Source organism: Numida meleagris, chromosome 1, assembly GCF_002078875.1.
Source record: "Numida meleagris isolate 19003 breed g44 Domestic line chromosome 1, NumMel1.0, whole genome shotgun sequence".
Lineage (NCBI taxonomy): Eukaryota > Metazoa > Chordata > Aves > Galliformes > Numididae > Numida > Numida meleagris.
Window position 1 is genome coordinate 135,737,619 of NC_034409.1, and position 27,546 is coordinate 135,765,164.

The 27,546-nt window shown below is 37.8% G+C and overlaps 1 protein-coding gene across 2 annotated transcripts in view; it reads left to right on the top strand.

Annotated features, from left to right (window-relative positions):
- The window catches only part of TUBGCP3 (tubulin gamma complex associated protein 3), a 47,821-nt gene that overhangs the window by 7,605 nt on the left and 12,670 nt on the right, over positions 1 to 27,546 (top strand). The window contains exons 2-13 of one of the 2 annotated variants that reach the window (XM_021415095.1): positions 115 to 222; positions 1,987 to 2,054; positions 3,913 to 3,990; positions 4,555 to 4,772; positions 15,243 to 15,415; positions 17,716 to 17,834; positions 19,794 to 19,919; positions 23,155 to 23,223; positions 24,311 to 24,443; positions 25,579 to 25,745; positions 26,298 to 26,408; positions 26,818 to 26,926. In XM_021415095.1, the coding sequence (XP_021270770.1) occupies positions 115 to 222; positions 1,987 to 2,054; positions 3,913 to 3,990; positions 4,555 to 4,772; positions 15,243 to 15,415; positions 17,716 to 17,834; positions 19,794 to 19,919; positions 23,155 to 23,223; positions 24,311 to 24,443; positions 25,579 to 25,745; positions 26,298 to 26,408; positions 26,818 to 26,926 (1,479 nt within the window). The remainder of the gene's footprint in view (positions 1 to 114; positions 223 to 1,986; positions 2,055 to 3,912; positions 3,991 to 4,554; positions 4,773 to 15,242; positions 15,416 to 17,715; positions 17,835 to 19,793; positions 19,920 to 23,154; positions 23,224 to 24,310; positions 24,444 to 25,578; positions 25,746 to 26,297; positions 26,409 to 26,817; positions 26,927 to 27,546) is intronic. The other variant, XM_021415105.1, reaches the window with a different exon arrangement.

Consider the following 27,546-nt stretch of genomic DNA (forward strand, 5'->3'; position numbering starts at 1 on the left):
CGTTTATGAGAAATTCAGTCACAGCTATGTAAAAAAGTTAAGACATGAGATTACTACTTTTTTTCTTTTACTTCAGCAGACTGCTTACTTGAGTGAGTTTTCCTTCTTTTTCAGCTGATGCAGCCCAACAGTTCCAGTATGCAGTAAGAGTTATTGGAAGCAACTTCGCTCCTACCGTCGAACGGGATGAATTTCTTGTAGCTGAGAAAATCAAGAAAGAACGTATGTGCATCTTTTTATTCCTCTGAAGGTGGAAACGTTTTGCCTCACCTACCTAATACTGACTACTGTCTTTATTGCCTACCCCTGAAAATCTTATGATGGCGATTCCATGAATCCCCTAGTTATTCCTTGTGAGTGGCTGCTTTTATTAACAGTTCAGGTGCTCAGTTTAAATTTCCCTTGCTTCAGTACAAACCCTTGACTTTGCATCTTAGCCACCATGGAAATAAAAAACAATTTACATTACATTTATTTCATTTTAATGTTATTCAGTCTTCATAAATTCATATTTATTTTTGGAAGACTGATGTTTTTTGAGGTACGCTTTGGCACAATTAACTTCGCACATATGCAGTATTTAATGAATGAGTATGCTGGGAATGGATGGAGTCACTGTTCGTGCAGTTTACCTGATATTTCTTGCCTTCTGTTTTTCTGCAAGTTTATCTACAACAGCCTTCTCAAAGCCAAAACATTAGATTGACAGTAAGCTATTGCAGTTACATTCCACTCTGCTCTGTGCTGCTCTGAGTCAAGCGTTGAGCTGTTAATCCCATAGGAGTGTGAAGTGTTCTTAAAAAGCCAAGTACTGCTTTCAGCAGATTCTCAGCTCTATGGTAGGATGTTCAGAAGCAGTTACTGATTAAATTAAAGCTTCTATTTGTGCTCAGGAACTTTGAATATTTGGTCAGGATGATTGAATTAGAATAGCTGAAGCCAGTGGTTGTAACCTTTTAAAGTGCTTGTGTATTTTTTGCTAATGTGGAGCTTCCATTACTTACTCACAGACAAGTAAGCCCATAAGAATTTCTCTAGATACAGCTCTAAAACACTATATTCCACAGTATACACTTCCTGCATGTTGAGTTTCTGTATCTTTTGGCCAGTACTGGACAGCACAGCAGCATATACGCTTGTTCTGTTGGGCCCTATTGCCCCGTTGAAGCTAATTATCTCCCTCATCTTCTGTCTCCCCAACTTCAGCTTGTAGATTGCTGTTAGTGGTCATAGAGTAACTGGCTGGATACATCCCTCAACTTTACATTTATTTTGGAGTTATTATGTAGTAGGTGACTTGATAAGAAAAAAAGTACTTGGTAGTGCCTTTTAGTACTGATTAGCATTTCTAATGTTTAGTACCAACTGTTTTATGATGAATGTTTCTTTAATGTTTGTCTTACCTTTTTAAAATGACTCTTTCTGATGTGAAGTTGACTTTCTGAAGATATCTTTAAGCTTAAAAATACTCCTCTGTGCAAAGGCTTCAGTTACATACAGTGATCAAAACTTACTTTCCTTTATATAAAAGTTCTGTAACCTTGAAATTCTTCTTGACTTGGAACAAGTGGCATTGCTACTTTTTCTGTACTAGGCAGTGAAAGCAAGAAATGAATGATACTTTTTATAAATTGCTTTATAGCATTCTTAACCCATATCTGCTTCAAGTTATGTGTTAAGCCCCAAAGCCTTCAGAAAGACAAACCAGATTTTAAGAGGGCTTTTTAAAATATATCTTTAGAAAATGTTTTTGTTGCTGTAAGAGAAACAGTGCTTACGTTGGGTCATATCTCCTGCATGAACTTTCAAGGGTAGGAATGCGGATAACATGAAAGACTCAGAAGTCTGAGAGTAAGTAACGCAAAACAGGTAAGCGTCATTATGCTTTCTTGGTTATGTTTTCCTATTTACCACAAAATATGTAACTTTTAACATGACTATTATTCTTGTTCTAGTTCTTTAATCTATATTTGTTGTCTCTCTCAGTTGTGCGACAAAGAAGGGAAGCAGACGCTGCTTTGTTTTCAGAACTCTACAGAAAGCTTGGTTCACAGGTAGCGTAATAAACATGTACAGAAACTGAAAGCACAGATGCAGTCTTTTGATATTATAGAGTTTTTTGGATAGTGCTCAGATCATTAACTTATTTATTTTCCTTTTTTCTTTTTTTCTTTTTAACTGAGATTGATTGAACACTGCATCAGGTTGCCTAAGAAAGGTGTGGAATCTCAGTTCTCGGAGGTGAATTCAACACTTGACTAGGCACAGCCCTGGGTAGTCTACAATATATGCTCATGCTTTTGAGCAGAGTTATTGAACTAGATAATTTGTCAGAGGTCCCTTCCAACCTCAACCATTCTGTAATTTTTTTGTGAAAAGTTCAGATGTTACAGACTTGTGTGTATATCTTTATATAGAAATAGATATACAAGTAAAATATGAGCTGTTTGCTATTAATTAAACTTTACAAATTGGAACAGAATAAAGGATACGCTTTTTGAGTACAGGTTAAAAAAGACACTTCATAGGAAGAAATTAACTCTATAAAAATAGAAGTGTTTAATATGTAAAATTGAAGAATTTTCTCATTTTATGACAATGCTTTGTAAGTTTCTACTTTTTTAGTTAATCTAAGGTTTGAACAGTCCTCATGTTTCTGAATTTTTAAATGCTCCAGATCTTACTATTAAAGGTTAAGGGCTTGCTGAATTTGATGGCTGTCCTAAAACTAGTGTTTATCAGAGAATACTGTCTGTTGTCTTCCTGACAAAATGTTAGCGTATAGGAAGCCCATGATTGAGAATAATGGATATTAAGTTAAAGGAGGAAAAGACGTGAGGAGAGAAATTTAGCTGAGGGAGGTGAAAAATGACTACTGCTGATCTGTTCTGAATTCTTCACAAAGTTGAATGTTGAGCACAATAGAATATGCTGAGCCTTAATAAAATAAGGCACCTAGTTGATGTTTGTACACCTGTGGTTTTTGATTTGTATTTTTTTCCACAAAAACAAATGAATCATAGAACATCCTAACCTGTAAGGGATACACAAGGATCCTCATGTCAGACTCCTAGCTCCACATAGGAGCACCCAAAATTCAAACGCTGTGTCTGAAAGTGTTGTCCAAATATGCCTTGAATGCTTGGGGCTGTGCCCACTGCCCTGGGCAGGCTGTTCCATGCCCACCGCCCTCTGGTGCAGAACCTTTTCCTAACCCCCAGCTGTCCCTCCCCTGACAGCTCCATGCCGTTCCCTCAGGCCCTGTCGCTGTCCCAGAGAGCAGAGCTCAGCGCTGCCCCTCAGCTCCTCTGCTCTGGGCTGAGCACACCGAGGGTCCTCAGAGCAGAGAAAGACAGAGCAGGACAATTCTTTGCCTTGCCCGGCTAGCAGTGCCGGGCCTGATGTTTTTCTATATAACAGACAAATTGTCCTAATTTTGATTTTACCTTCAAACTTTTGAAGCCTCCCTGAAGAAGGGTGAAGAGGAAAGTGGAGAAAATACTTCTTTGCTGAAAGAACCTTTGGAGAAAAGGTTCTTTTCTAGCAATCAGGCCGGAAGTTTGTTGTCTTTACTTTTGGTGTTAGGTGCAAGTCCAAGGTATTTTAAATGGCGAAGTGCATAGGAATGCTGGTAGAAGTTCAACACTGTATAATTGTCTGTCTTGGTAGCTATGAATTTTAAATTGAGTATACATGGTGATCTTAGAGCAGGTGAGAGAGTTCATGATTTTAACGCAGTGGAGAAAGTTCATATAATACTGTTATGGAATCTACATTGCACATTCCCAGTTTATGCAGGGTTGATCTTATTTGTGTAGTAAACTTATTTAAATGTGCACAACTCAGTTGATTGGATGATTTTAAAAAAGCTATCAAGAGTTATGACCAACTTGTATTTTTTGTTTTTGAAAGGGCATTTTGAAAAATAAATGGTCAATACTCTACCTCCTGCTTAGCCTCAGTGAAGACCCACGTAAACAATCTAACAAGGTAAGTGAGGAGATGTTAGTTTTGAGAAACAGTAAATCTACACTGCTTAGTTCAGATGTCACAGAGTTGCTATCCAGACCTAACCAACACTTCTGGAAACTAGGTTGTGTGTGTGGTTGTGTCAAATGTATTTTTCCTTTCAGTCTCTCACACAAGTGTTTGCAATTTTTATAAATTATGAGCTGCTTATCACTTGTAGCCTAAGCTGTTACTTTGCTGGATGGTTTTATTTTCTGGTTGGTGGAGTAATGTCTGTTCGTGTGCTAGTAAGTTTGAAATGGAGCAAGAAGAGGAAAATTCCTTCTTGCAGCTCTGCTAGTACCAAAGGTGTTTTGCAGCTATTGCTAATGACAATTTGCGGGCAAAAATAAGCTATATTTCTGAAGAGACTTTCCCTTACGGTCAGAGACTTGCTCTTTTGTCTTAATCATACAAAATTATTTTCTTTGCATAATCATGATCTTCAATTATTTTTTTTTGTATTCTTAAATATTACAGTACAACTAAGAGATGACTTAAAGCAACTCACATGGCTTTCCTTTTTCCAAATCACTTTCTTTTCAGGTGTCAAGTTATGCCACACTTTTTGCTCAAGCGTTGCCACGGGATGCTCACTCAACTCCCTATTACTATGCGAGACCTCAAAGCCTTCCACTGAATTACCAAGACCGCAGTGCTCAGTCTGCCCAGAGTTCTGGCAGCATGGGGAGCAGTGGGATCAGCAGTATCAACTTGTATGCCCTAAATGGCCCAACACCAACTCCACAGTCGCTCCTTCCAGGGTAAATCAAGCCTTTCTATTTGATAAATAGGCTTGGGGAGGAATGGCAATGAGCTGCTTTTTCTTCCTTTTTTAGTTTTTTTTTTTTTCTCCCCCCTGCCCCACTCTCTTTGGTAATATGCCATTGGGAATTCCTCTGTAGGTGGAGGGGTTCTTCAGCTGAATGATTCTGAATGTCCGGTGCTGTCATATGACCAGCTGAAACTGTAATTGGCTGGCCAAGTCTATTTATTCATAAGCTTACGTGCCTGCTGCACAGCTGATGTCTTACTGAATCTGCTCTTGGATTCTAATGCCAGATCTTGTCCTAAATGTCTTAGTTTTCTGAAACCCTTTAAAACCACCTTTATTTTTCTTCTGCAAAACAAACTTCTTGGAGTTCTTCTCAGGCAAGTTCCTTTTTATAAAGCAAGTGTTCCTCTACCATTGTTGAAATAATAAACTTGATGTCAACCATTTTCAGGCGGTTGATCTGACTCTTAGGCATGTTCTCAGGAACTTGGATGCTATACTAACTCAATGTTGCATCTTGAGTGGATGGATTTCCTTGCTTTTTCTTGTCTACCCATGCCTAAAGCTCCAGCTTGAAGTGCAGGTATTTTTCCTGGTAGTTACGCTTGTACCATCCAACATACTACTGAACAGGCCAGTGAGACTGGCATCTCTTCAGAGAAAGTAGCACACAGCAAATAAATAGTACTGAAAAAGCTATGGCTGTTTCATCTAATGTGTTATATTAAAAAGTAGACTAACCTTTTAGTCAGTCTACATCTCTGAACCTCAGGGCAGGAATTTGAGCTGCTTGGTGACTTCTTGCATATGTTACATACATAGCAGGAAGTGATGGAGAAACATAAGGAGACAAAGCTTCTTTCAGCTTTTCATCCTAATGTGTTGGATTGACTTGATCTAGCAGCTAAAGACCCACCCAGTTGCTTACTCACAGCCCCCACTCCTCATAGCAGGACAACCGGAAGAGAAGCTGTGGGTTGAAGTAAAGGCAGTTTAACTTGTGAATCAAAGCTGTACATGCAAGCAAAGCAAAATAAGGAATTTATTTAATACCTCCCACTGGGAGACAGATACTTAGCCACTTTCTGCAAAGTGAGTAACAGTTCCTTGAGAAGACAATCAGCAAAACCAGGCATGTTGCCTCTTCTTTCTCCTGACATTTGCTTGCTCAGCATATCATGTGGTATGAAACCTTTGGTTTGGGTTCATCATCTTCACTGTGTCCCCTCCCAGCTTCTTATGCACTCCTAGCCTACACAAAGAGGAGAGGTAGGGAGACAGTGGGTTGAAGGAGGGCAAAAAAAAAAGTCCCCAAACCCTTAATGCTGTGCAAGCACTGCTCAGTAACAGTCAAAAAATTGGTGTTATGTTATGGATTTATGTTAGTCATAAATCCATAACATAGCACCACATGTGTTGCTATGAAGAATATAAACTCCATCCCAACCACACTTAGTGAAGCTGGAAATAGTGTTGTCATACACTATTGAGCCATCCCAACTGCTGTTGGGATCTGTATTGTGCTTTGCATAATGTAAGCATGGATGCTTTGCAAATAAATGAGGGGGAAGTTTACGGTTTTTCTTCCAAGACTAAAATCTTGTTATAGTGTGTTAGTCACCTTATGTACCGGATGTTTTAAGATTACTGATGATAAAACTAACAGTTAGCTCTTCAGCAGCAGGCAATTCTTAGCCTTTCAGATGGCTTTTAATATTTCTGATTCATAGTGGCTACTGGCTATGGAGGCTAGTGAGGAGACTTGAGAAGGGAAGTCCTGTAGAGTTTTGGGTAAAGACGTAAAATAGGTGGATTCTTTTCTGTCGTGTCAGCTCAGGATTTCAGGTGAAATTTGCTTTTAGAGTGCAGCAAACTAAGCTGAGTAAATAGACAATATACATCATTGATAGATGGAGGAAGTCTTTTCTAAAAGGTTCAGATTTGCAGATATTGATTACTATTACGATTGCATGTTTATTTCAGATGTTTTCCGTAATAAAGAGAAAGTGTTCATTGGGTACTTAAGATTACTAGAAATAGCTGTGGAAAACCGTTCAAAAGAAGTGAGGTTTTATTTGATTTTTGCATTTACTGAGATGTCTGTGCCAGTGTCCTTTGCTAGTTCCTTCTGTGTTGAGTGGAACCTTGATCTTTATACTTCTTTCCCATGCATGCATTATTACTGCTTCCTCTTGTACAGAATTTGACCAGTGACCAAATTTATCAGTGTTTCTTCTGTGTGTGACACCAGTGGTGTTTGCACATCCTTTTTTTTTTTTTTGCTTCATTTTTAAGGTTTAATTCATTGGAGTGTTTTTTCATTTGATTGGAAAGGCAGGAGAATTCTAGAGAATTTGTTAAAGATGTGCAGTTCAGTTTTAAGTTTTCCTGGACTAGGCAATCGTTCAGACCCCTTTTGATGACTCCTACAGCTAGCTGGAGAAGAAATTAGAGGCTGCTGAAATATCTCCTCCTCTGGGTCACATAGGGAAGGGATTTTCCCTTGCAAATAAGGGTTTCTATTTGATTCCTTAGTAAGATGAAAGGAGAGTGGAAAAAGTCGTCTTCTATCTTGAGAAATATATACTTTAATCTTTAGGTGGTTATGTAACAATCCCATTGCTATTACAAATTGTTTACTTAAAAAAAAAAAGTACTTATAACTGACAAGGATTGTTGTTAATGTAAAGTTTTACCCAATGCTAATGAGCAGTATTGGTTTTTACAAGGTCTTAGAAGTGATGGCCTATTTATAAGAATAAAACCTCTGTATTTAGATCAACGTCAGCATCTGGTTTGGACTAACTTTAACTGCTTTTAGCATCAGTTTAGCATCCTTGGACATATGGTAAATGGTATAGATTGGTGTCAAAATAGATTCTCTGTGTGGGATTTTGTGATGACAAAAATCAGCTTTTCATCTGGATTTTCAGTGGTTTGCTCTTCCTATTGAATCAGTTAAGTGCAGGGCACTCTTTTTTTTTTTGGACAGTTATTGTACCCAGACCTGGTCATACTTGCAGGTGTGGCTCATGTTCCAGTGGGAGTTGCCAGGGTTTGCTTCTAGTTTCTAATTAATATACAAATGTTCATAAAAACAACTTTTTGGAGAACAGTAAGTTGTACTAAAAATTTACCTTTCCCCATATTGTTTGTTGATTTATGAATGTTGGGCTGAGGAGCTAACCTACACAGGAGAAAAAAAAAAAAACAAGAGTCAACAGTAAACAGATTAACCTAGTTTTTCCTAGTCAATATACTAAGTGTACAAGCTCCTCTGAGTGCTTATTTATAATTAATGTGTATGGTTTCAGAGAACACAGTCTTCTGTGTAAACAAGAGAGGACCTGATTCAGGCACACTCTTAAGTTCTGAAATTGGTGTGTTTACGTTAGTCCACTGTTAAGGTCTTTAGCCTTCTTCCATGGTTTAGCAACACTGTTGATATTCTGGTGTTGAAAATGTTTGCCAGAAGATTTAGTTGTGACCAGGCATGAACGGCAAGTGCCCACAGATATTCTAAAGGATCTCCTCAGGCTGATGGCAAGTGCCTTCACAATCAGGCTTTGGTTTTGCATAAGTATGTAAATACAGATGACAGACATCAGAGTGAAGACTTCATTTTAATAATCAGTTGTAGCAGTTCTGGTTCCTTCACTTTCCCTGGTTGTCAATCTACTTCCAAACTTGCATCTTTAAATTGCAGTCTTTTGGCTGTAGTTAAAGGTGATTCATTAGAGTGCTCAGTAGCTCATTAGTCTTATCCAAATATTGGAAAAGGTGTGGAGGGAAAGAAGGTGTTAAGTAATCTTGTCTACCAAGATACAGGTGAGATGAGTAGTCTGAGGTTGATAAGAAGTCAGCTAACACTGTGGTGGTGTACAATGTTTGTTTGATGGTTTTTTGTTCATAACTCAAGCTGGCAGCCTGTCTCAAGTAGGGTTCCCCAGGACAAATAGGGACCCCTATGATTCATTATCTTCAGAAATGATATGGATGATGGGATTGAGAGCACTCTTGTCAGGTCTGGTGGTGATGCTAAGCTGGATGTTGAGATAAACACGTCAGAATGGAGAACCATCTTTGTTTTGGAAGAGGAGGCAAACAAGAACCATATAAAACTTAGCAAATTAGAATGCAAGGTTCTGCACCTGGGATGGCATAACCAGAGAGCCCAGTACAGGCTAGGATGTGTGTGGCTGGGAAGCAGCTTTTCTGAAAAGTATCTATGGGGTCCTGGTAGACAAAAGAAAGAATATGAGTCACCTGTGTGCTGCTGCAGCAATGAAGGCTAATCAGATCCTGGACTGTCTCTTTGGGGTTATATTACCAGCAGAGACAGAGGTGTGATCATCCTACTCTACTCTGCTTGTCAGGCTGCACCCGGAGTATTGTGTCCAGCTCTCGTCCCCGGAGTTCAAAAAGGATGTGAACAGACTGGATAGGAGCCACAAAGATGATCAAAGGGCTGGAGGACCTGCCTTATTATGAGGAAAGACTGAAGGAGTGAGGTCTCTTCACCCTGTAAAAGAGAGGGCTTGGTGGTGACCTCTTCACAGTGTTCTAGTACTTAAAAGATAGCTTCAAAGAGGATGGAGGCTCTCTCTTCACAAGAAGCCATGTGGAGAAGACTCTGGGCTGCTGATTCAAATTGCACTGGGGGAGATTTCTTCTTGACTGAAGAGGAGTATGACCAATCACTGGAACAGCCTCCCTAGGGATATGGTAGAATCCCCATCACTTAGATTTCAATGCTTAGTAATCTCATCTGGGCTCCCTTTTCTCATGAAAGGTTGGACCTACTGATCTTTTGAGGTCCCTTCCATCCTGGGCTGTTTTACACTTCTATGATTCTAACTCAGTATTCAAACAAATTTCCTAATGGCTTGAGTGAGCCAAGTATTTGAAGTCCACTGCAGATTGAATCAAGTCTGAGACAGTTTTTAGTATTCATAAATACTTGGATAGAGGGTTTTCAAGAAGACATTATTTCAGGGGGCTGAAGGGGCTAGGGGAATGACTCATGACTATACAACAGTTGTTTTAAAGGTTTCCTACTAGAAGAACAAATTCTAGGAAACCTCCTGTTCATCAGTGGTTCAATAGTCTGTTCATACCAAGATGAATCTGTATTTGCAACTGAAAAAAAAAATCAAATAATTCAGATATTTGTCAATAAGCAAAAGTTGGCCAGCCTTTGTAAGCCATAAAATGATTGCCTGAATATTGACTTTTCTGTGTTGAATTACTTAATACACTCAAAATCTGGGACTGTATTGTACCATGGGATACTTTATTATGTTACTGGTACCTGACATGTGCTTCATGCGTTTTGTGGAGGGAAAATGAACATGCCTTCATAGTCTGTGAAAGGGAGTAATTGGACAGTGATTCTGTAATATATACCTGGAAATACATTGCTTCGTAAAAGTTGATCTTAGGTTAGCAGAATGTTATGGAGCTTGTGAAAGTGAGGGCCTTGGCATTCTTATCTGCATAGTTGTTTCAACATTGAATGGAAGAGCCTGGGAATAAAGCCTTCATCCAAAAGCTGTGGGAACATCACCTTTCAAGAAACTGTGTCCACATCAATAAAACACAGAAGAACATAATAAAAAGAATGTAAAGTGATATGAAAACAAAGCCCTATTAATTTTTCTTAATGGAAGCCTCATTGGTTATGATTTGACTAAAATCCTAGTGTATTATTTTTTTCATTCTTGCAATCAGAGAATAAGAACATTATCTTCTCATCTCTTAATTCTTCTTCCAGTGACCACAAGATGGTCCCAAAACACGCTCTGAATGGATGCATTTTTCAGAAGATGCAACAGATTAATTTTGAATTTTTTAATACAGTGTATTTAGGATGATCTTACGGAAGTATATTATCATATTATGGAAGTGCGTGCTGACAACTGGATTTTGCTGTTATTAATGTGCTCTACAATCAATTTTTTGATAGTACTGGGTCTGTATGGTAAATCTTCAATATACCAGTGGAGGGTAACTTGAATTTTGGAACAGGGGGATTGGCAATGATATGCAGTCAAGAAAGTGGTAGACCAAGTTGGTAAGCAAAAGGTACAGGGTGATGCAGCCAAGGCAGGCCTTTAAGCTACCAGAACAGAGTGAGGTCCACAGCAAGTGACTGTGTATAAATAAGGAACTGTGGAGAGGTTAGTCTTATGAAGGAAGTTCTTATATCTTTTCTGGGACATCAGAATAACTTTGGATTGCTTGCATGCTAACACATGCAGCACAGGAAGCAGGACTTACAGTGTCTGTGTGCAGTTCTAGGGCTGTGGTTTCATTGGCATCCCAAAGACACGGCAGGACAGCTCGTACCAGCGAAATATTATGGTGGAATATTTGATGCTGTGAAACTAATGCATCAATGCCTGGTTCATTAGAACTGGTTGCAAGTCATAATGAGTTCTCAAGGTGTTTGTCAGACTTCTGATGAAATTTTAATCTTCTCATACTTCTTCCTTGACAATGATTGTTCACGAATGTGCTTACTGCCAAAAATCAATGACATGAATAAGGCGTGACTGTGAAGCTAGGGATATTTTTCTCTCTTAAGATAAGTCTTATAAAAATCTGGTTAAGAGAAATGACCAAACCTTTTGTTGAGTTGAATGTCTGATTGCAACTCTATTATACATTTCATTTGAAAATTCACAGGTAATATATTTATGTGGACTGAAAATTGAGTTGCAAATATACAAAAAGAGAGAGGATGTTTTTTTTTTTGAAATCTTGCAACCTATTCTCAATTCCTTTATCAAAATGGAAAGCATGGCTATTCACAGGACTGTGTTTAGCCAACGCATCAAAATGAATAAAATTATTTGCTGTAACTTGATGTTGCCATAATTTAAGTTTCATTTCACATACTGTTATGGTTTGAAACATAGCACAGATAAGTTGATTTTCACCATGAAGGTGCTCCTTACTTAAAGGAGCAGTCAAATCCAATCTGATTGGACAATCCAATTTTACTGACAATCTGATTTTAGAAAAATCTATTGTTTTTTTTTAATCAGGATGCATATCTGCCATGCTTTTCATACTTTGCTTAATAAACTCATCTTCAGTAAATGGCTTTGATTTTTTTTTTTGCAATCAGATTTGCTACCTCATAAGTAGCTTTTATAATAGACCCTCTTTGAGTTCTAACTCTTTTTTTTTTTTGAAGAATTTTGTTATCATGACAGGCTTTTTTCAGTTTTGCTATTTTGTCTTTACGAAGCATTGCTTGGTATGCATCAAATTTGGCAGCATGTTGCTGCATATACTGTCTTTTAGAGTTATAATATTTGAAAATTCACAAGGATATCATGTCAGTTAAGCATAATGCTAGACTACTTGTCTTGACAAAAAAAAAGTCCTCGTCTGTTCATTTTTTAACACTCTTCTTTCTTCCATGCTGTTTCTTTTTTGGGTTCAGTTTTCTTTCGAGACAGTGTTAGGCAGGTTGGAGTATTATTATCGGCAGTCACTGCATTTTAATCAGCACCAGCACGGGCCACGTTTAATATGCATGGTGTTCAGTGTGACTGTGTGTGTGTGCTGTGAGTGTGAGAGACAGAGTCAACACTGTACTGTACCCTCCCTGTGTCCCAGGACTGGACCACGTGGCTGGGCAGAACTGCCACCATGATGATGCGGCAGCAAAGGATGGGCTGCGGATAGGACATGCCTGCTGGGTGTATTCTATAGACAGTCTCATCAGGACAAAATAGATAAGGCTCTTCCAGATGTCTGAAGAGGGTCTTAAATTTGTAGATCGTGGAGGGCTTTAACCACCTCAATTTCTGATGGAGGGGGTGTTCTGTGGGGAGCAGACAACCCAGAAAACTTCTGGAGTGCACTGATACCTTTCTGACACAGAAGATCAAGGTGCTGATGGGAAGAGATGCTTTGCTGAACCTGATTAATTTTTTTTGAAGACAAGAAGTGGTTGGGGATGCAGAGGTTGGGGGTGGCCTTGGCTGCAGTGACCATGCAGTAGTGGAGTTGAGGATCCTGGAGGGAGGAATTAGGGCAAACAGCAGGATACTAGCCCTGGACTTCAGGAGAGGAGACTCTTACCTCTTCTGGAGTCTGCTTGGAAGAATTGCATGGGAGATAGCCCTAGAGAAAAGAGAGATTCAATAGAACTGATTGATTTTTGAGGATCACTTCCTTAAAGCTCAAGAATGGTCCATCAAGGAGGAAGGAAACAAACAGAGGTGGCAGGAGCCCTGCATGGATCAACAAGGTGCTTCTGCAAAAAACTCTAACACACGCACACACAAAAAAAAAAGTTTAGGAAACACACAGAAGGTAGAAGCAGTGGCAGGTGACCCTGAAAGCAATCTAAAAACATTGCCTCAGTGTGCAGCGGAAGCCAAAGCTCACCTTGTGTGCAACATCGAGGGCTGTATAGCGCAAGAAGAATGAATTTCACAAGTACGTAATCAGTAGAAGGTGGCTAGGGAAAACGTGGACTTTTCTTTGCCTTGGTCTAAGCTAGTAAAATTGGCCTTCAGTAACACCAGGATTCTGAGACACTTGCATAAGTCTTCGTTGCTCCAGATTTACCTTTGGCAGGGTATGATCAGAGTCTACGGGGCCTGACAGGATGCATCAGCAATTGCTGAGGGAGCTGGTTGCTACCATTGTAAGGCCATTCTTGGTAAACTTTGAATTGGGAGATTCCTGGAAGAAAGCAAATGTTGCTCCTTTTTTCAGGAAGGAGGATCCTGGGAACTACAGGCTGGTCAGCTTCACATCAGTCTCTGGGAAGATGATGGAGTAACTCATCCTGGAGAGCATTTCTAGACATGTGAAGGACAAGAAGGGGAGTGGCAGTAGTCTTCACTGTCTTGTGAAGGGAAGATAATGCTGGACTGAACTCGTAGCCTTTTGTGATAAGATGACTGATTTGGTGAACAAGAAGAGAGTGATGAATGTAGTTTATGTCAATTAAAAGCTGTCTCACCTGCTTATCTCAAAGGATTGGAGTTGGAGATATGAAGTCCAGCTGGAGCCCAGTCACTAATGGTGTAGCTCAGGAGCTTCCCACTTGGAAGACTGGGATGGAGTGCACCCTCAGAAAGATTGCAGGATGATACAAAATGGAGTAGATGATTAAACAGGTGATTCAAGTACCGTTCAGAGGGACCTGAATGGCTTCAGGAATAGTCTGACAAGATCCTCCTGAAGTTCAAAAAAGGGAAACACGATGTTCTACATTAAGACTTGCTGAGGGCTGACTGGCTGCAAAGCTGCTTAGCAGCAATGGCCCTGGGGGTCCTAGTGAAACAAAAAGTTGAGATGTGTGCAGTGTGTAGCAGAGAAGGCCAACAACTTCCCGGCTGCGTTGGAAAGAGCATTACCAGTGGGCTGAGTGGTTTGATCTTCTCCGCTCGGTATTGGCAAGGATGCAGGTGGAGAGCTGAGTTCTGGGCACCCGATTACAGAAGGCATATTAGAGTGGGTCCAGAGAAGAGACTGCAAAACAAAGGAGAACTTGATGCGTGAGGAGAGGCTGAGAGAGTTGTAACTTCAGGCTGGAGAAGAAAGGATTCAGGGGGCTCTTACCAGTGTGTCATTACCTTACCAGGGGAGCAGAGAAGACTGAGCCCAACTTTTCTGAGTAGGGCAACACTTATGACTTAAGAAGTCTCAATTAGGCATAAGGGAGAAACCTTCTTTTACTGTGAAATTGGGTGGGGGTGGAAATATATATGGTGAAATGCTGGCAAGGGTTGTCAGAGTGGTTTTGTAATCTCCATAATTGAAAATATTTAAAATCTGACTGGACAAGGACCCAGGCAGCTTCTTCTATTTGACCCTGCTTTAAGCAGGAGGGTTTGAGTAGGTGATGTGTAGAAGTCCCTTCTAACTTCCACCATTCTGTGATACTGATGCAGTGTAGGAATGTATGTCAGTGAGGTTATTTCATCTACATGTCTGCTTAAGAACATCATCAGAAGCTATGCTTTTCCTGACCTATTCTTGGTCTGACCATTTCACAGCCATTTCACTGTTCTCTCCTTATGCCTGTAGCTTGGTAGCTGGACAACCCAAATCAGATTGTTCTGTGAGCATAATTCCTCCTGTACTTCTCCTTATACTTGTTGCCCTCTGATTCTTGATGTATGTTCTTGTTGAACCATAACAGGCTAAATTCAGTATTGTGCTCTTGTTGAGGCATTATAAATGCTGAACACACCAGAGTTGCTGTGTTTTGCGGGCTTTGTTCTTATTCATTGGGCTTTGTTCTTATTCATTAGTTACAATCAAGTAATATGCATGGCCATACTATGAATTATGGTGTGATGAGTGGGGGAGCAAAGGCATTCCTTGCCCTCAAGCTCAGGGCATCTTTTATAATCTGCATATCCCAAACTAGTCGATGGGTATAGAGTCAAAGTTTTGAAGATATGTCTCTCTTTTGTCCTTTTAGACAATCCTATCAAGCTCCAGGTGTTGGAGATTGCCTCCGTCAGCAATTAGGGTCGCGTCTTGCATGGACTCTAACTGCAAGCCAGCCTTCTTTACAAAGCACTACCTCAAAAGGCTTTTCAAATGCTGTCTCACGTGGTGTACCAAGGTCAAGGCGAGAAGGAGATACAAGTGGTAAGCACAGATGTGTTTCCTAAGGTTAACTTTGTACAGTTGAAATAGTTCTGTTATTAATAGTCACCAGCGTTTTTAAATGTTTTTTGAGATAGTTCTATAGCACATTGCATGTTACGAGAAGCTTTTCTAAAATGTGTTTTATAGAAGGATAGAAATAAATATGCAATAGAGTAGTCTATCGTTTGAGGTCCCTTCCAATCCCTGACATTCTGTATTTTGTTTTTGCCGTATTTGAAGTGATAACATGTTTTGGTCTTCTTACAAGATTGTGTTTTTGTTGCAGTATTTGTCAGAATCAAATGATTATGGCTGCATTCTTGGTCATTCTAGTGTTGATGAAAAGATGCTATTTAGGATGCTTTTAGGAAGTCGGAACAACAGATCAACTAATAGAACTTGCTGAAGTACACTAAGTCACTTGTGATTCTGTCATTTCAAACTTGGAAATGTGCAGAAAGTTTAAACCTTTTTTCTTTTAAATTATTACAATGTTTATAGTGGTTGTATTTAAAGAAGTTACCATAAATTATTAAAAAAATAAAAATAGATAAATTTTACCAGTTTAGTCCTTTAAATGGCTGTAAACTTGAAACTGATGTTTAAAGGATGTATTCTGAATTTACAGAAGTGTAACTAAGGATAAACAGTTTAGCAGATAATCTCTGCAGCAGTTGCTCTATTTTTACTATAAAAATAGGAGACTTTTCTGAGAGTTAATAGTAGACGTCATCCTACATTACTGTTGCTGTCAAAAAAGAAAAAAGATGGGTTTTTTTGGTTTTGTTTAATAACTCTTCTGTGAAAAATCATGAATAGTTACAAGCTAAAAAATTGTCTGTCTACCAGCCTCTGCAGAACTTGTCAAGTACGTTAAAACACAACTGAATTCTTAACTGCTAACAGGACACAAAGCAAACAGAACAGAGTTACACTGTTGTAGATGAGGGTGAGATTTGGCAACTGAAACCAAATTAACAGTATACTGTTGATGTGGAAGAGGATGGACACACTTTTTCCTCTCTCTCAAATCTGGCCTTGCCTCTTATTCTTACTGTGCTGATTGCTACAAAGAGCAGTAGACACTTGTTTCATTGAATTGGTTGACCGCAACTCTTGATTGTGGAACAGGTATACAGACCAACAGTTCTTTTACATGTACTCACTTGCTGAAGTAGTAGAACTGCACTCAGAATGTGAAAGGCTATTTTCAAGAAAATATATTTCTGTGAATATCATTTCTTCTAATTAAAGGGTTTTCTTTTAAAGTTGTTTGCTGTAGGTCATTGCCACACCTACACAGACAGTATAGTCAGGATCATTGTTGTACTATTTTATGATTTCACTAAGAGTTCCTGAAAGGCATTACCCACACTTGGGCACCACTTGAGCTTATGAGAGAAATCTGAGTTTTAAAGAACACCTTAAGGCAATGGCTGCTTTTGTCAAAGGAAGAATGCCTTTTTTTTGTTGTTGTTTCTATTCTGGGTGGGTGGACCTATTTGAGAGGTAAACTGATGAGGATAAGAGTGCTGTCAAATTTGGGAGAAGTGTGTTGTAACATCTCAGTTTCTGAATGGTCGCGATGGCTGAAGTTGTTTCATTCTTGATGTCTTAAGTGAAGTCAAGAAAAGAGATGACGCTTTATAGCCCAGAAGAGGTGGGAATAGTTTCAGTGGCCTGCATAACATCTTCATCAATCTTTTATTTCCTTTAAATCTCAAATGTAATCTAGCCTCCAACCGTAGATATGAGCCAGAAGGCAGAATGAATGTTGGGATAGCAAGAGCTTTACTAAATCAAAGATTGAGAAACAATACTGTTTTCTGTTGGTCAGCTCTGTAGCTGTTCTGCAGCTTACAGACTGATTTCTGTTGATCTTTTTATACTGAACAGTGGCATTCAACACTGCAAGACACTTTTAAACAAGCAACTCTCTATTCTGAATTAACTCTGATATTCTCCAAGCTGCGTGTAGAAGAGATTATTCTGTAAGACCTAGTTAAAAACTTCCAACTGTTCTGTTTTAGAAAGGTGAAGTTATTATAAAGCTTACCTCAGAACTTGCAATGTTGATTGGATCAGAAATGATAAGTTTAAAACTTTGCTGAAGTGTTTGTTAAAATATAACACACTAGCTGATCTGATCCAGGTATTGGGGAACTCTTGGCTTTTCTTTCACTTTGTTGGATTAAATGTCTTTAAAAAATTCTTTACAATCTACATAGATTTTTGAAGTTGTGATCAAATTTAATTTTCCTAGCAAATGTAAACACTTTTTTCTTTTTTTTCTTTTCTAGGCTCTGTTGAGATAACTGAAGCAAACCTTGTAAGAGATGTTTTGTATGTCTTCCAGGGAATAGATGGGAAAAACATCAAAATGTGCAATTCTGAAAATTGCTATAAAGTTGAAGGGAAGGTACTGTATGGAGACTTGTATTTTGTATGTGAGAAGACAGATGTTTAAGGGAAGAATAGCCATGAAAAACATGCAATTAAAAACATTAACATAAGTCTTCTTGCCCTGTCTCTTCCCTTTTTTTTTTTTTTTTTTTTTTTAAGTTTCAAATATTATTAAGCAATCTTCTGTTTTCAGTCAAACCAATTTTTATGCATTCAGAAGGATGGAAGGAAAGTCACCGTTAAACAAATGCAGGGGCAGTATGGAGTGAAATTAACGTTTTGGGTTTTGGTTTGTTTGTTTGTTGTTTTGGGATTTTTTTTATTGGAGGAGGAAACTGAGATGGAAGACCATGTAGATTTTTGCCTACTTTCTCTTCTACATCCAGAGGCAAGGACATGGAATTCAAGTTTTTAATATTGTGGCATGTTTGAGAGAACAGAAAATGGAAGCGGTTTTCAATTTAAAAATGTTTGTAATATGCAGTCTTTTTCCAGAAACTACCATGCTTGCTAAGCTGTTGATTCTTACTTGAATGTTTTCTAATGTCAGCCTTAATACTAGATCTGTTGATGACATTCAGCACTGTATAAGCTGAAAGCTTCTGATTAGAGCTAACAGATACAAATATAATAACACTAAGCCAATTTTGCTTGTTCCTCATTTGATTTCAGTGGATGTGTAATTGTGCTTAATGCTTGCCAACCACTCTAACTGTGGAATTCTAAATAGTTCTTATCACATGTTGTAGCTGCAGGCAGCATTTCTGTGTTGAGCCATACTTGTTTTGGCTGGAATTTATTCTTTAGAAATTGTTCAAACAGTTAAAGCTGTGTTTGTGTGGCTAAACAAGAGGGCTAAAGACAACTCTGGTCTTACTACCAAGTGGTGCTACCCAGTTGAAGTCCACACTAGCTATCTCATTCTGTAGTTGATTCTTCTTTTGGAGGATATTTCTGTACTACTACCTAAGAAGCTTAGTGAGTGAGCTAGATGTTCAGCAGTCTGTTAGTTTGGTAGTGCTCTTACTTGCTTGTATTTGGACTGTTCCAGATAGCTCTCCAAGTCAAAATTCTCTATAAAGATAAGATGGGCCCGTGTGTTGTGGGTGAAAGTCAATCTCTGCCTCTTGGCCTGACGGATAAGTTATATTCTTTGTTCTCATTTGTCAAAATTTTAAAAACTTGATTACATGTGTTCTTGGGTAACGTGACAGAATGGGTTAGAAGCACATCTCAAGCAAGAGTAAGAGGTGAAGGCAATGCCTTTAGTGTTGATGATTGGAAGGAAGAAATTGTTGTTTCAGGAAAGAATAGTAGTAGTTAAATAGGCTGCAGGGAACTAGGGCAAGTTTGCAGCATGAAGTGAGACACTTGGTAAAAGAAAAGTAGAAACAAGCTAGAAGAGCTCAGATGCACATGATTAAATATCATGTAAAAGCTGTTACTGGTGGATCTAACTTAAACTTGGAATTTTGATTCTGTAAGTTTTGGTTTCTGATACCTACTCTGGCACTGACTTGTTTATATTCTAGTAAAGATTTGTCTCACATGTAGTAGTAGCTATTTTTTTTCTCTAGGTTTCTTCACTGGTTTCAGTCATTGATGACTTTTTTGGAGACCCAGTATTTTCAGTCTTCGTTTTCAGGTTAAGATGAAGTGTGATACTAAATCACTTTTTTGTTACTGTCATAATTGCTGAATGTAAAAAGAGTGTGTGAATACTGCAAGATTAAGATTCCCAAAAAGGAGGATCCCAAAGTTGCCAGTAATTTATTGCTGTTGCCTTTCCTCGGGTTACGTGTATATGCTTAATGCTAATTATATAGTTGTCTACTTTTTGGCGCTGCCCCTCTGTAAAAGTTAAAACTATGGATTCCTGAATTGGCTTGTTTTATGAGAAAGACTTTAGGGAAGAAACAGGGGTTAGCATGCTTTGACTTCAACTTACAAGATATTGTTTCTGTTAATTTTGTAGGTTAGCTTGTCGAAATCTCTCAGAGACACCACAAGCAGACTTGCAGAGTTGGGATGGCTACATAATAAAATAAGGAAATACACAGACCAAAGGAGTTTGGATCGTGCGTTTGGACTTGTAGGTCAGGTAGGTCCACTAAAAGAATTGATTTTGCTGCAGAATTTTGGTCTTGTTTCCTTAGAAACTACTGAGTAAAATGCAAAACTAGAACGATGGGTAAACTTTGGAGAATTCATGGCTTGGAGCATTCATCCTTCAACTTACTCATTTTATGGACTGCCACTGTTGGTGTGGGTCAAAGCCTAAAGGCAAGGGACATGTGCTGGAAGGTTTCTTGCATAGATTCCTTTTTTTTTTTATCTCACTTTTTAATTGAAGTGCTTATGCATGTTTACAAACAAAAATATTGCTTAAACAAGATGATGATGTTTCTGAACTAATCACTCTTTCAGTTGTTAAGGTGACCTATGCAGGAGACACTCTTGTCTTGTCAGCTAATGTTGATGGTCATGTGTTAATACTAATTAACTCTACATAAAAATGCAAATACCCCATTATTGTCTGCCCTTTCTTTTGAATACAACATCAAAAGAATGTCAATTTTTGTTTTTATAGGTTTCATCATCATGATTTGTAGTCTACAGTAACTTCACAGCTGCTGTAATACCCAAAACCACATTTACTGCTAAGGCATTCTCGTTTCCTCTCACTTGCTTCCTCTGTAAAACTGGATATTATCCCTTCTGAGTCGACAGAAATGTTGTCCTTGCCTCTAGCCATTACATCCTACCTAATCTGCAAAGAAATTGAAGTGCTTCTCCCTTCAATCTATTTTTTCTTAAGAGGTCAGTAGAGATACTGTAGTGCTCCTACTTTTCTAATGTTTTATTCTGTTCCCTTCTTTCTCTCATTCTAAGTAACCCTTTTAGTTACAAATAAATATTTTCTAGTGATCCAGTCCTGATTTCCATGCTTTATAAAGTAGTGTTACTGTATATGCATTTTCTTCAGACTCTCCACCTTTTATCTGGGTGAAGTTTCTACTTATTTATCTAGTAGCTCCATACTAACACTTATTTTTACTGTCTCTGCCTTTAATCTGCAAGCTTACAGCAAGGGGAGAACTTTAATTCTTCAGTGAACGTTCAGTATCTTGGCTACCACATATAGGTTTCAGATAATCAGAAGAGGGCTGTGCTGATAGATGAATCTGCATAGCTCTAATGCTGTTAATTTTGCTTGAGGCAAATACTTGCTTTAGTGCATAAGCATACAAATAAAAGCATTTCTACTCCTACTGTCGGTATCTGGGCAAAAAGTATATTCTGTTGCTCTTCATTGCTTTCATAGCTGACAATTTCAGGTGCTGCACACTGTGCTTTAAGAATTTATGCACAAGAATATTTTGTGCATTCCAAAGCTTCTTTTGCTTACTGTTTCAAAAGAATGCTTGTTTAAACATGTGTTTAAACAATATGTAAGATAAGATGTGTGCAGGATGAGATGACTGTTTTTACCAGGCAAAATATCAGGAATAACAGTTATTGAAGTAGAGGTATACCTATATACTGCACTTCAATGTTTGCTGCTTAGCATGTAAGTTTTACCTTGTCCTCAGAAATAATTGGCAATGAAATAAAATTTGCCTTGTATTTTGACATTTTGCCCATTTGAAAAAAATGTCCATATAGTAGTGGGCATTTAAAATGTTTTCTCTCTTTCCTGAGCTGTCTTGCTTTAGACTCAGTCAGAAATCTAGGATAGTGTCCACTTTTCCATGACATTTTGGGAAACAAAAATCTGTAATTTACAATGCTGGAATTGGCACCGAATGTAAATTTTAACTTTAAAGTCAGTGATGCTGTTTTCGCTTTTTGTGTGCACTTGCATTGCCTTCAGATGTTTCACTGGAGGATCTACTCTGCCCTCTGTCTTGACAAATGCTACTTTAATAGGTTTAAAAATGTACTGAAGAAGCAAGTGAGAAGAAATGAAAAGTGCAATTACACATAAGGGGGTTTCATTTTGCCCTTCAGTATCCTTGGAATAAAGTCAATTTTATATTGCTTTCTACCTGATAAAGTATAATTGAAGAAAGGAAGGCTTTTTCTTCAATAAAGCATGTAATAGTGAGATTCATGTTTGTTGTTTTTTGTTGTTGTGTTTTTTTTTTCACTAAAATTCTTAGTGTGTTAGTAGGAAAGTAGTTTTGTTGGGGGGAAAAATATTTTTTCTTGTTCTTGTAGTAATGATTTATGCATTGTACATATTTTAATGAATAAATATTTTACTTGAAGCTCTTGGGTTCGTGTGAGGTGGTTTTCTTTTTTTTTTTTTCATATTACTTAAAATGGGTTGGAGAGAGGGGCCTGGATAATTCTTAAAATATCAAGAGCATCTTTTTTTTTTTTTTAAGATATCAAAGTAATTAGCCAAGGATTAAGAAATAATTTCTGAAGAATAGCACTCTTAAAACAAACAAAATATAGAAAGAAGTGTTTAAAGTCCAAAATTTTCAACTTGGTCCAAAATGGTGTTGTATTTTTACTTCAATTTTAGAAAATGTTACACTAATGTTTTCAGTCTGCATGCTGGGTTAAGAACAAAACTAACAAAGAAAATACCTGGGACTCCCAAACTGTTGGGCATCATCCACTACTAAACAAGTATTCCTTCCAGAACTATCTTAAAATAATCTTTGGGTTACTGAAGTATAAACATACAAAGTAGCTATGGTTAGAACTGTTTTACAGAAAGCAATCTTTTCTTTAGTTCTGTCCCGTTAACTTTTGCACATTGTACAAGTTTCTTTGCGTGTACTCAGTGTCATTCATTTCCTTTATGTGAAGTGAAAAATCATCTAAAGCTGCCAATGGGTAAAAGGGCAGAAGCTTGGATTACTCAACACAGCAGCACTTAATGGGAGTTTTCTTTTATGACTGTTGTGTTTTCTTGTTTATGCCATACTCTATGCTATACACATAATGGTAGCTGCGTTCCATTATTAGAGGCCTTTTTGAAACTGAAGTTCTACTCTTTATTACATAATGCCTCTTACATAATTAAAAAAAATCTTCTGGATTAAGGTTTGTTTTGCACTCCTTGTGGAAATTATTAATGTTGTCATTGTGATGGTAATATATGTACATTGTCGTCTATCTTTGTTCTTGGAAAAGGACTGCACATCTCTAGTGGAAGCACTTACATGTAGGCCGGTTTTAGCTTACATGATGAAACTTTTAGCTCATTTCCTTTAAGGACACTTCTAACTACCTTCGCAGTATGATGATAGAATAAGGGCTGTTCTACATTAAATCAGAAAGACTTTTCCTGATAGTTTTTCCTTTTCTTTCTCTTACAGAGTTTTTGTGCAGCTTTACATCAGGAACTCAAAGAATACTACCGACTTCTGTCTGTTTTGCATTCTCAGGTAAACTAGATGGTTCTTAGTTAACTTTCTTATTCAGACAACGTAAAGCAAAGCAACTCCTTAAGGTACATGTAGGTATCCTCCTAGAGCAGGAAGGATGTACAACAGATGCTACTGAGAGTGGATGCAATACTCTGTAAATTGTGCATTACTTACTCTTTAGATGTATATATTCATAAATATTTTTCTCTTAGATTTGCTGTTTTTCATAAGCAGGAAATGTAACAGGTGTTCCTAATCCTCTGTCCCTTTTTGCTTCACTTTTGCCAGTTTGATCTTATGTGATGTTTCTATCATTCAAATCCCAAATGGCATGACGCATCTTTGTGAAAGGAGAAAAACGTTCTCTGTATTTCAAGCAATGCGTATTTCAGCAGCTGGGAACAAGAACAGTTCTTTAACATTTATAGCTTTTGAATGCCTGTCATTATCACTTGTATTTTTTCCTGGCTACCATCCTGTTAATCTTTTAGTAATTATTTCCCGTTCTGTGCATAAAATGTTTGATTTTTTGGTTTACTGTAGCTTTGATTTATTACAACTTCCAAAAATTTTTCACTGTGAAAATATTTGATTTCTTTGAAAGAAAACCTTTCAGACCTCTTTACCCATTCTGCTTTCAAATAAGAGATGACTCTGGTGGGTGGAGGTGCATATGATGGAAAAAGGAAGGTTCTAGTGCCACTCACTTGGGTTGACCACAGTGAATAGCCAAGCTCTTACCCTGCTTCTCACTCAATCCTGTCTCTTGGGAGGTGGGGAGGAAATAGAAGCAAGGCAAAAACATAATTGAATTAATAATGGTTTGCTAGGGAAAGCAAAAGCTTTATGCACAAGCAAAGGAGAAAGAATAATTCATTCACTACTTTCCATTAGCAGGCAGATGTCCAGCCCCTTCCTAGAAAGCAGGGCTCAGTATGCTTGGGAAGACAGATGCCATGAACTTCTTTCTGCTTTCCCCACTCTGTTCTCTGAGCTTTTATTAGTAAAATGCTAATTACAGAACAAAAACTATGAAACACCATTTCACGCTTCAGTGCTTCCAGTTTTGTTCCGTGATATGTCTGTCTATTTCTTATTTGATCAGCTCCAATTGGAAGACGATCAGGGTGTAAATCTGGGACTCGAGAGCAGCTTAACACTTCGTCGTCTTCTTGTCTGGACATATGATCCTAAAATAAGGTTAAAGACCCTTGCAGCACTTGTTGATCACTGTCAAGGTCTGTTTTATGTTCATTTAACTTTTTTGGGAAAGTTATTTAACTTCTGAGTGGTTGTGCCTGCTAGCTGTGGATATCAGTAATATTACTGTTATATTTTTCTGAAAATTTTGAGTAGCTCATCTTTTAAGGTATCTCTTTTTCTTCCTTCAAGCAGAAAACTGATGAATTAGAGTACTGTGTAGATACACTTAAACGTGTTGGTGGGTTTTTTGTTTATTTGAAACGTTTTTGTTAAACTTGGACATGCTTAAAATATCCTTCAAATGTTAGGGACATACCTTTCATACTGTTTTCAATTTTTCACTTTTAGTTATCTTTCAGAGAATATTATACTGTGGTAAACCCTACTAACACTACAAAATGACTGGCTCAGTCTTTTCTCTGAGTATGAGTATTCTGTGCAAGCTGACATATGGGAGCAATTTGCAACAGGTCTGCAGATTGATGTGAAACAGCAAAACTTGCCAAATCTGAAAAAAGTATGTGGTAGCGATCCACAGGAAAGAGCTGAGGAGTGGTGCTGGAGTTGACCAAAACTTTGGTCACTAACCAACCTAGGCCTGTACTGCTAGGACATTTTAAACTGCTAGCATAACAGCAAAACAAGTGCTAGATATCTTTTATTTTTTTATTTTTTTTTGGCAACTTCTTACTTTTCAGTTGGAAGATGACAGGGGATGATACCTATAAAGGAGTTACGGAGGAGACTGTAACTGAGAAGCAGAAAAGATATGTTTGTGTTTATATATGCACACAGAACATCTGAGAGAGACAAGCACAGGACAGAAAGAAAATTAATACCATAGCTTCTCTAACACTCTACTGACTGGAGTGGTTGGGAATTTGTGGGTGATCTGATTCTGTAAATTTTGCGTTACTGCAAGCTGCTATATACCAAACAGAATACCGTGTCAAAAATAGGCTTAATACTTCAGTGTGTTTAATGATTCATGCCTTAAAACTGAAGCATCCCCAGTCAACACTAAAAAATTTACTTTCTATACATTTTAGAAGTGCATTCAATAAGCTGTCAGTGACATTTGACTAATTAAAATTGATGGCTGCTGAATTTAATTGTGGAGTATTTTATTTCCTTCGTACATTTCTGTTCCTCTCCCCTGTGAACTTACAGGGAGAAAAGGTGGTGAACTAGCTTCAGCCGTTCATGCCTATACTAAAACAGGAGATCCCTACATGAGGTCTCTGGTTCAGCACATTCTTGGCCTGGTATCCCATCCTGTACTGAATTTTCTTTATCGATGGATTTATGATGGAGAGCTGGAGGATACATATCATGAGGTAATTAATGTATGAGAAATATTTTATCTTTGTTCATTTGCTTTGTGGAAGCCTAGAGGAGAACCAAAGAAGTAAATTGTGTTGTAAACATATAATATGAGTAAGTAATGTATACAGTTACAACATGAGATGTGACTACTCTTAATGAATTCAGGGTTAGTGTGATGTTGCAATGATAAAGTGTGTTGTCTTCAACAAATCATATCCTGGGTCTATTTATAGAGGCAGAATAATGAACTAATGGTAGATTCTCTCTTCTGATGGAAGTGTCATCTCCATATCTTCCAGCTTAGTTGCAATAGTAACATATACAGAGTTCTTTGTAACTATTTAGAATGCAAGTCTTGTGTTTTTGATTAAAAGTTCATTTCTTCCAAAGTCAGAGAGAGAATATTTTGCTTTTAGTACCTATTGTTATCCCTAGCCTAGTAAATAACTTTAATTTGTCAGGTTGGATAGGCAGTTAATGGTTGCAGAGTTACTCTAGAAATCCTGTAGTTATTCTATGGCTCATATTCCTCTTTTGTTTTTAATATTTATTTCAATCTGCAGTTCTTTGTAGCTTCAGATCCTACAGTTAAAACTGACCGGTTGTGGCATGACAAGTACACTCTGAGGAAATCAATGATCCCTTCCTTTATTACAATGGAGCAATCGAAAAAGGTATATATTTAAAAATGAATCTTGTGATGATTTCTTGGCCTGTGCTGTTACTTAGATTTTTATTAAGAAAATGGAGACCAAAATTAACAATAAGTATTAATCTTAAAAATAACTAAATTAATAGAATTATTCCCTGAGAAGGACTAAGGACTGGTTTTGGGGGTTGTTTTTGTTTTTTTTTCATTTTCTAACTAATAGTCATTGTTTAAGGATATCTTGAGTTTGAACACCCTTTTGTTTTGTCACTGGAGTTCTGGGTTGCTGTGGTTGAGACTGTGAAGCTAGGAGTGAAGAAAGATGATAAAATAACATGTTGTCCTGGTGGTTGTGGGTGAATTTTTTGTTAATATTTACCTAACATGCAAGTGACTATTGAATTAATTTTTAAAAAGAAATCTCTTGTTTTCAGGTCCTCCTAATAGGAAAATCCATAAACTTCTTGCATCAAGTTTGTCATGATCAAACTCCATCCACAAAGATGATTGCTGTGGCTAAATCTGCGGAATCTTCGAAAGGTGGTAGGGTATCACTGGTGGTCAACTTCTTCCCTTTAAACTGAGCTCTGTGCAGTATGTGGTTTTGACTATAAACTACACTTAAGCTGACATTTTAGATAAGGAGGTGGAAAGGAGTACAAAAGTCCCATCTGCCTTTAAAATGCATGGTTGTTTTTTTAATGGATAATTGCATTTTACAGTGCATGTATGGAGATGTGAGTGTGTAATTTTCTTAATTTGATGGGTTTGCTGGATGGTTGGTTGTGTACTGACTGATTCTGAATGAATCCAGGCATGATCAGCCTGCTTTCAACTGACTTTAAGTTGCAGAAGTAGGATGAGAGCAGGGATATTCTTCAGTGTTGCTGTGTGAATTTAGAGTTTGAGACTTCTCATCAAATCCACAGCACGTGATTCCATAATAATAATAATAAATTAGTTCTGTGATTGAAAAAAAGATAATTAAAAATCCATTAGTTGTAAGTAAGAGAATGAGCAGTAAAATAGACAGGACAGAAGTTTGTCTGTAAATGCATTCTACCACTGTAGTATGTTAAATGAAAATTGAATATGTGGGATGCTAGTAAAATTGTTTTTGAAGGACTTCAAAGTTGGTTTGCCAGCTATTGACCATTAAACCA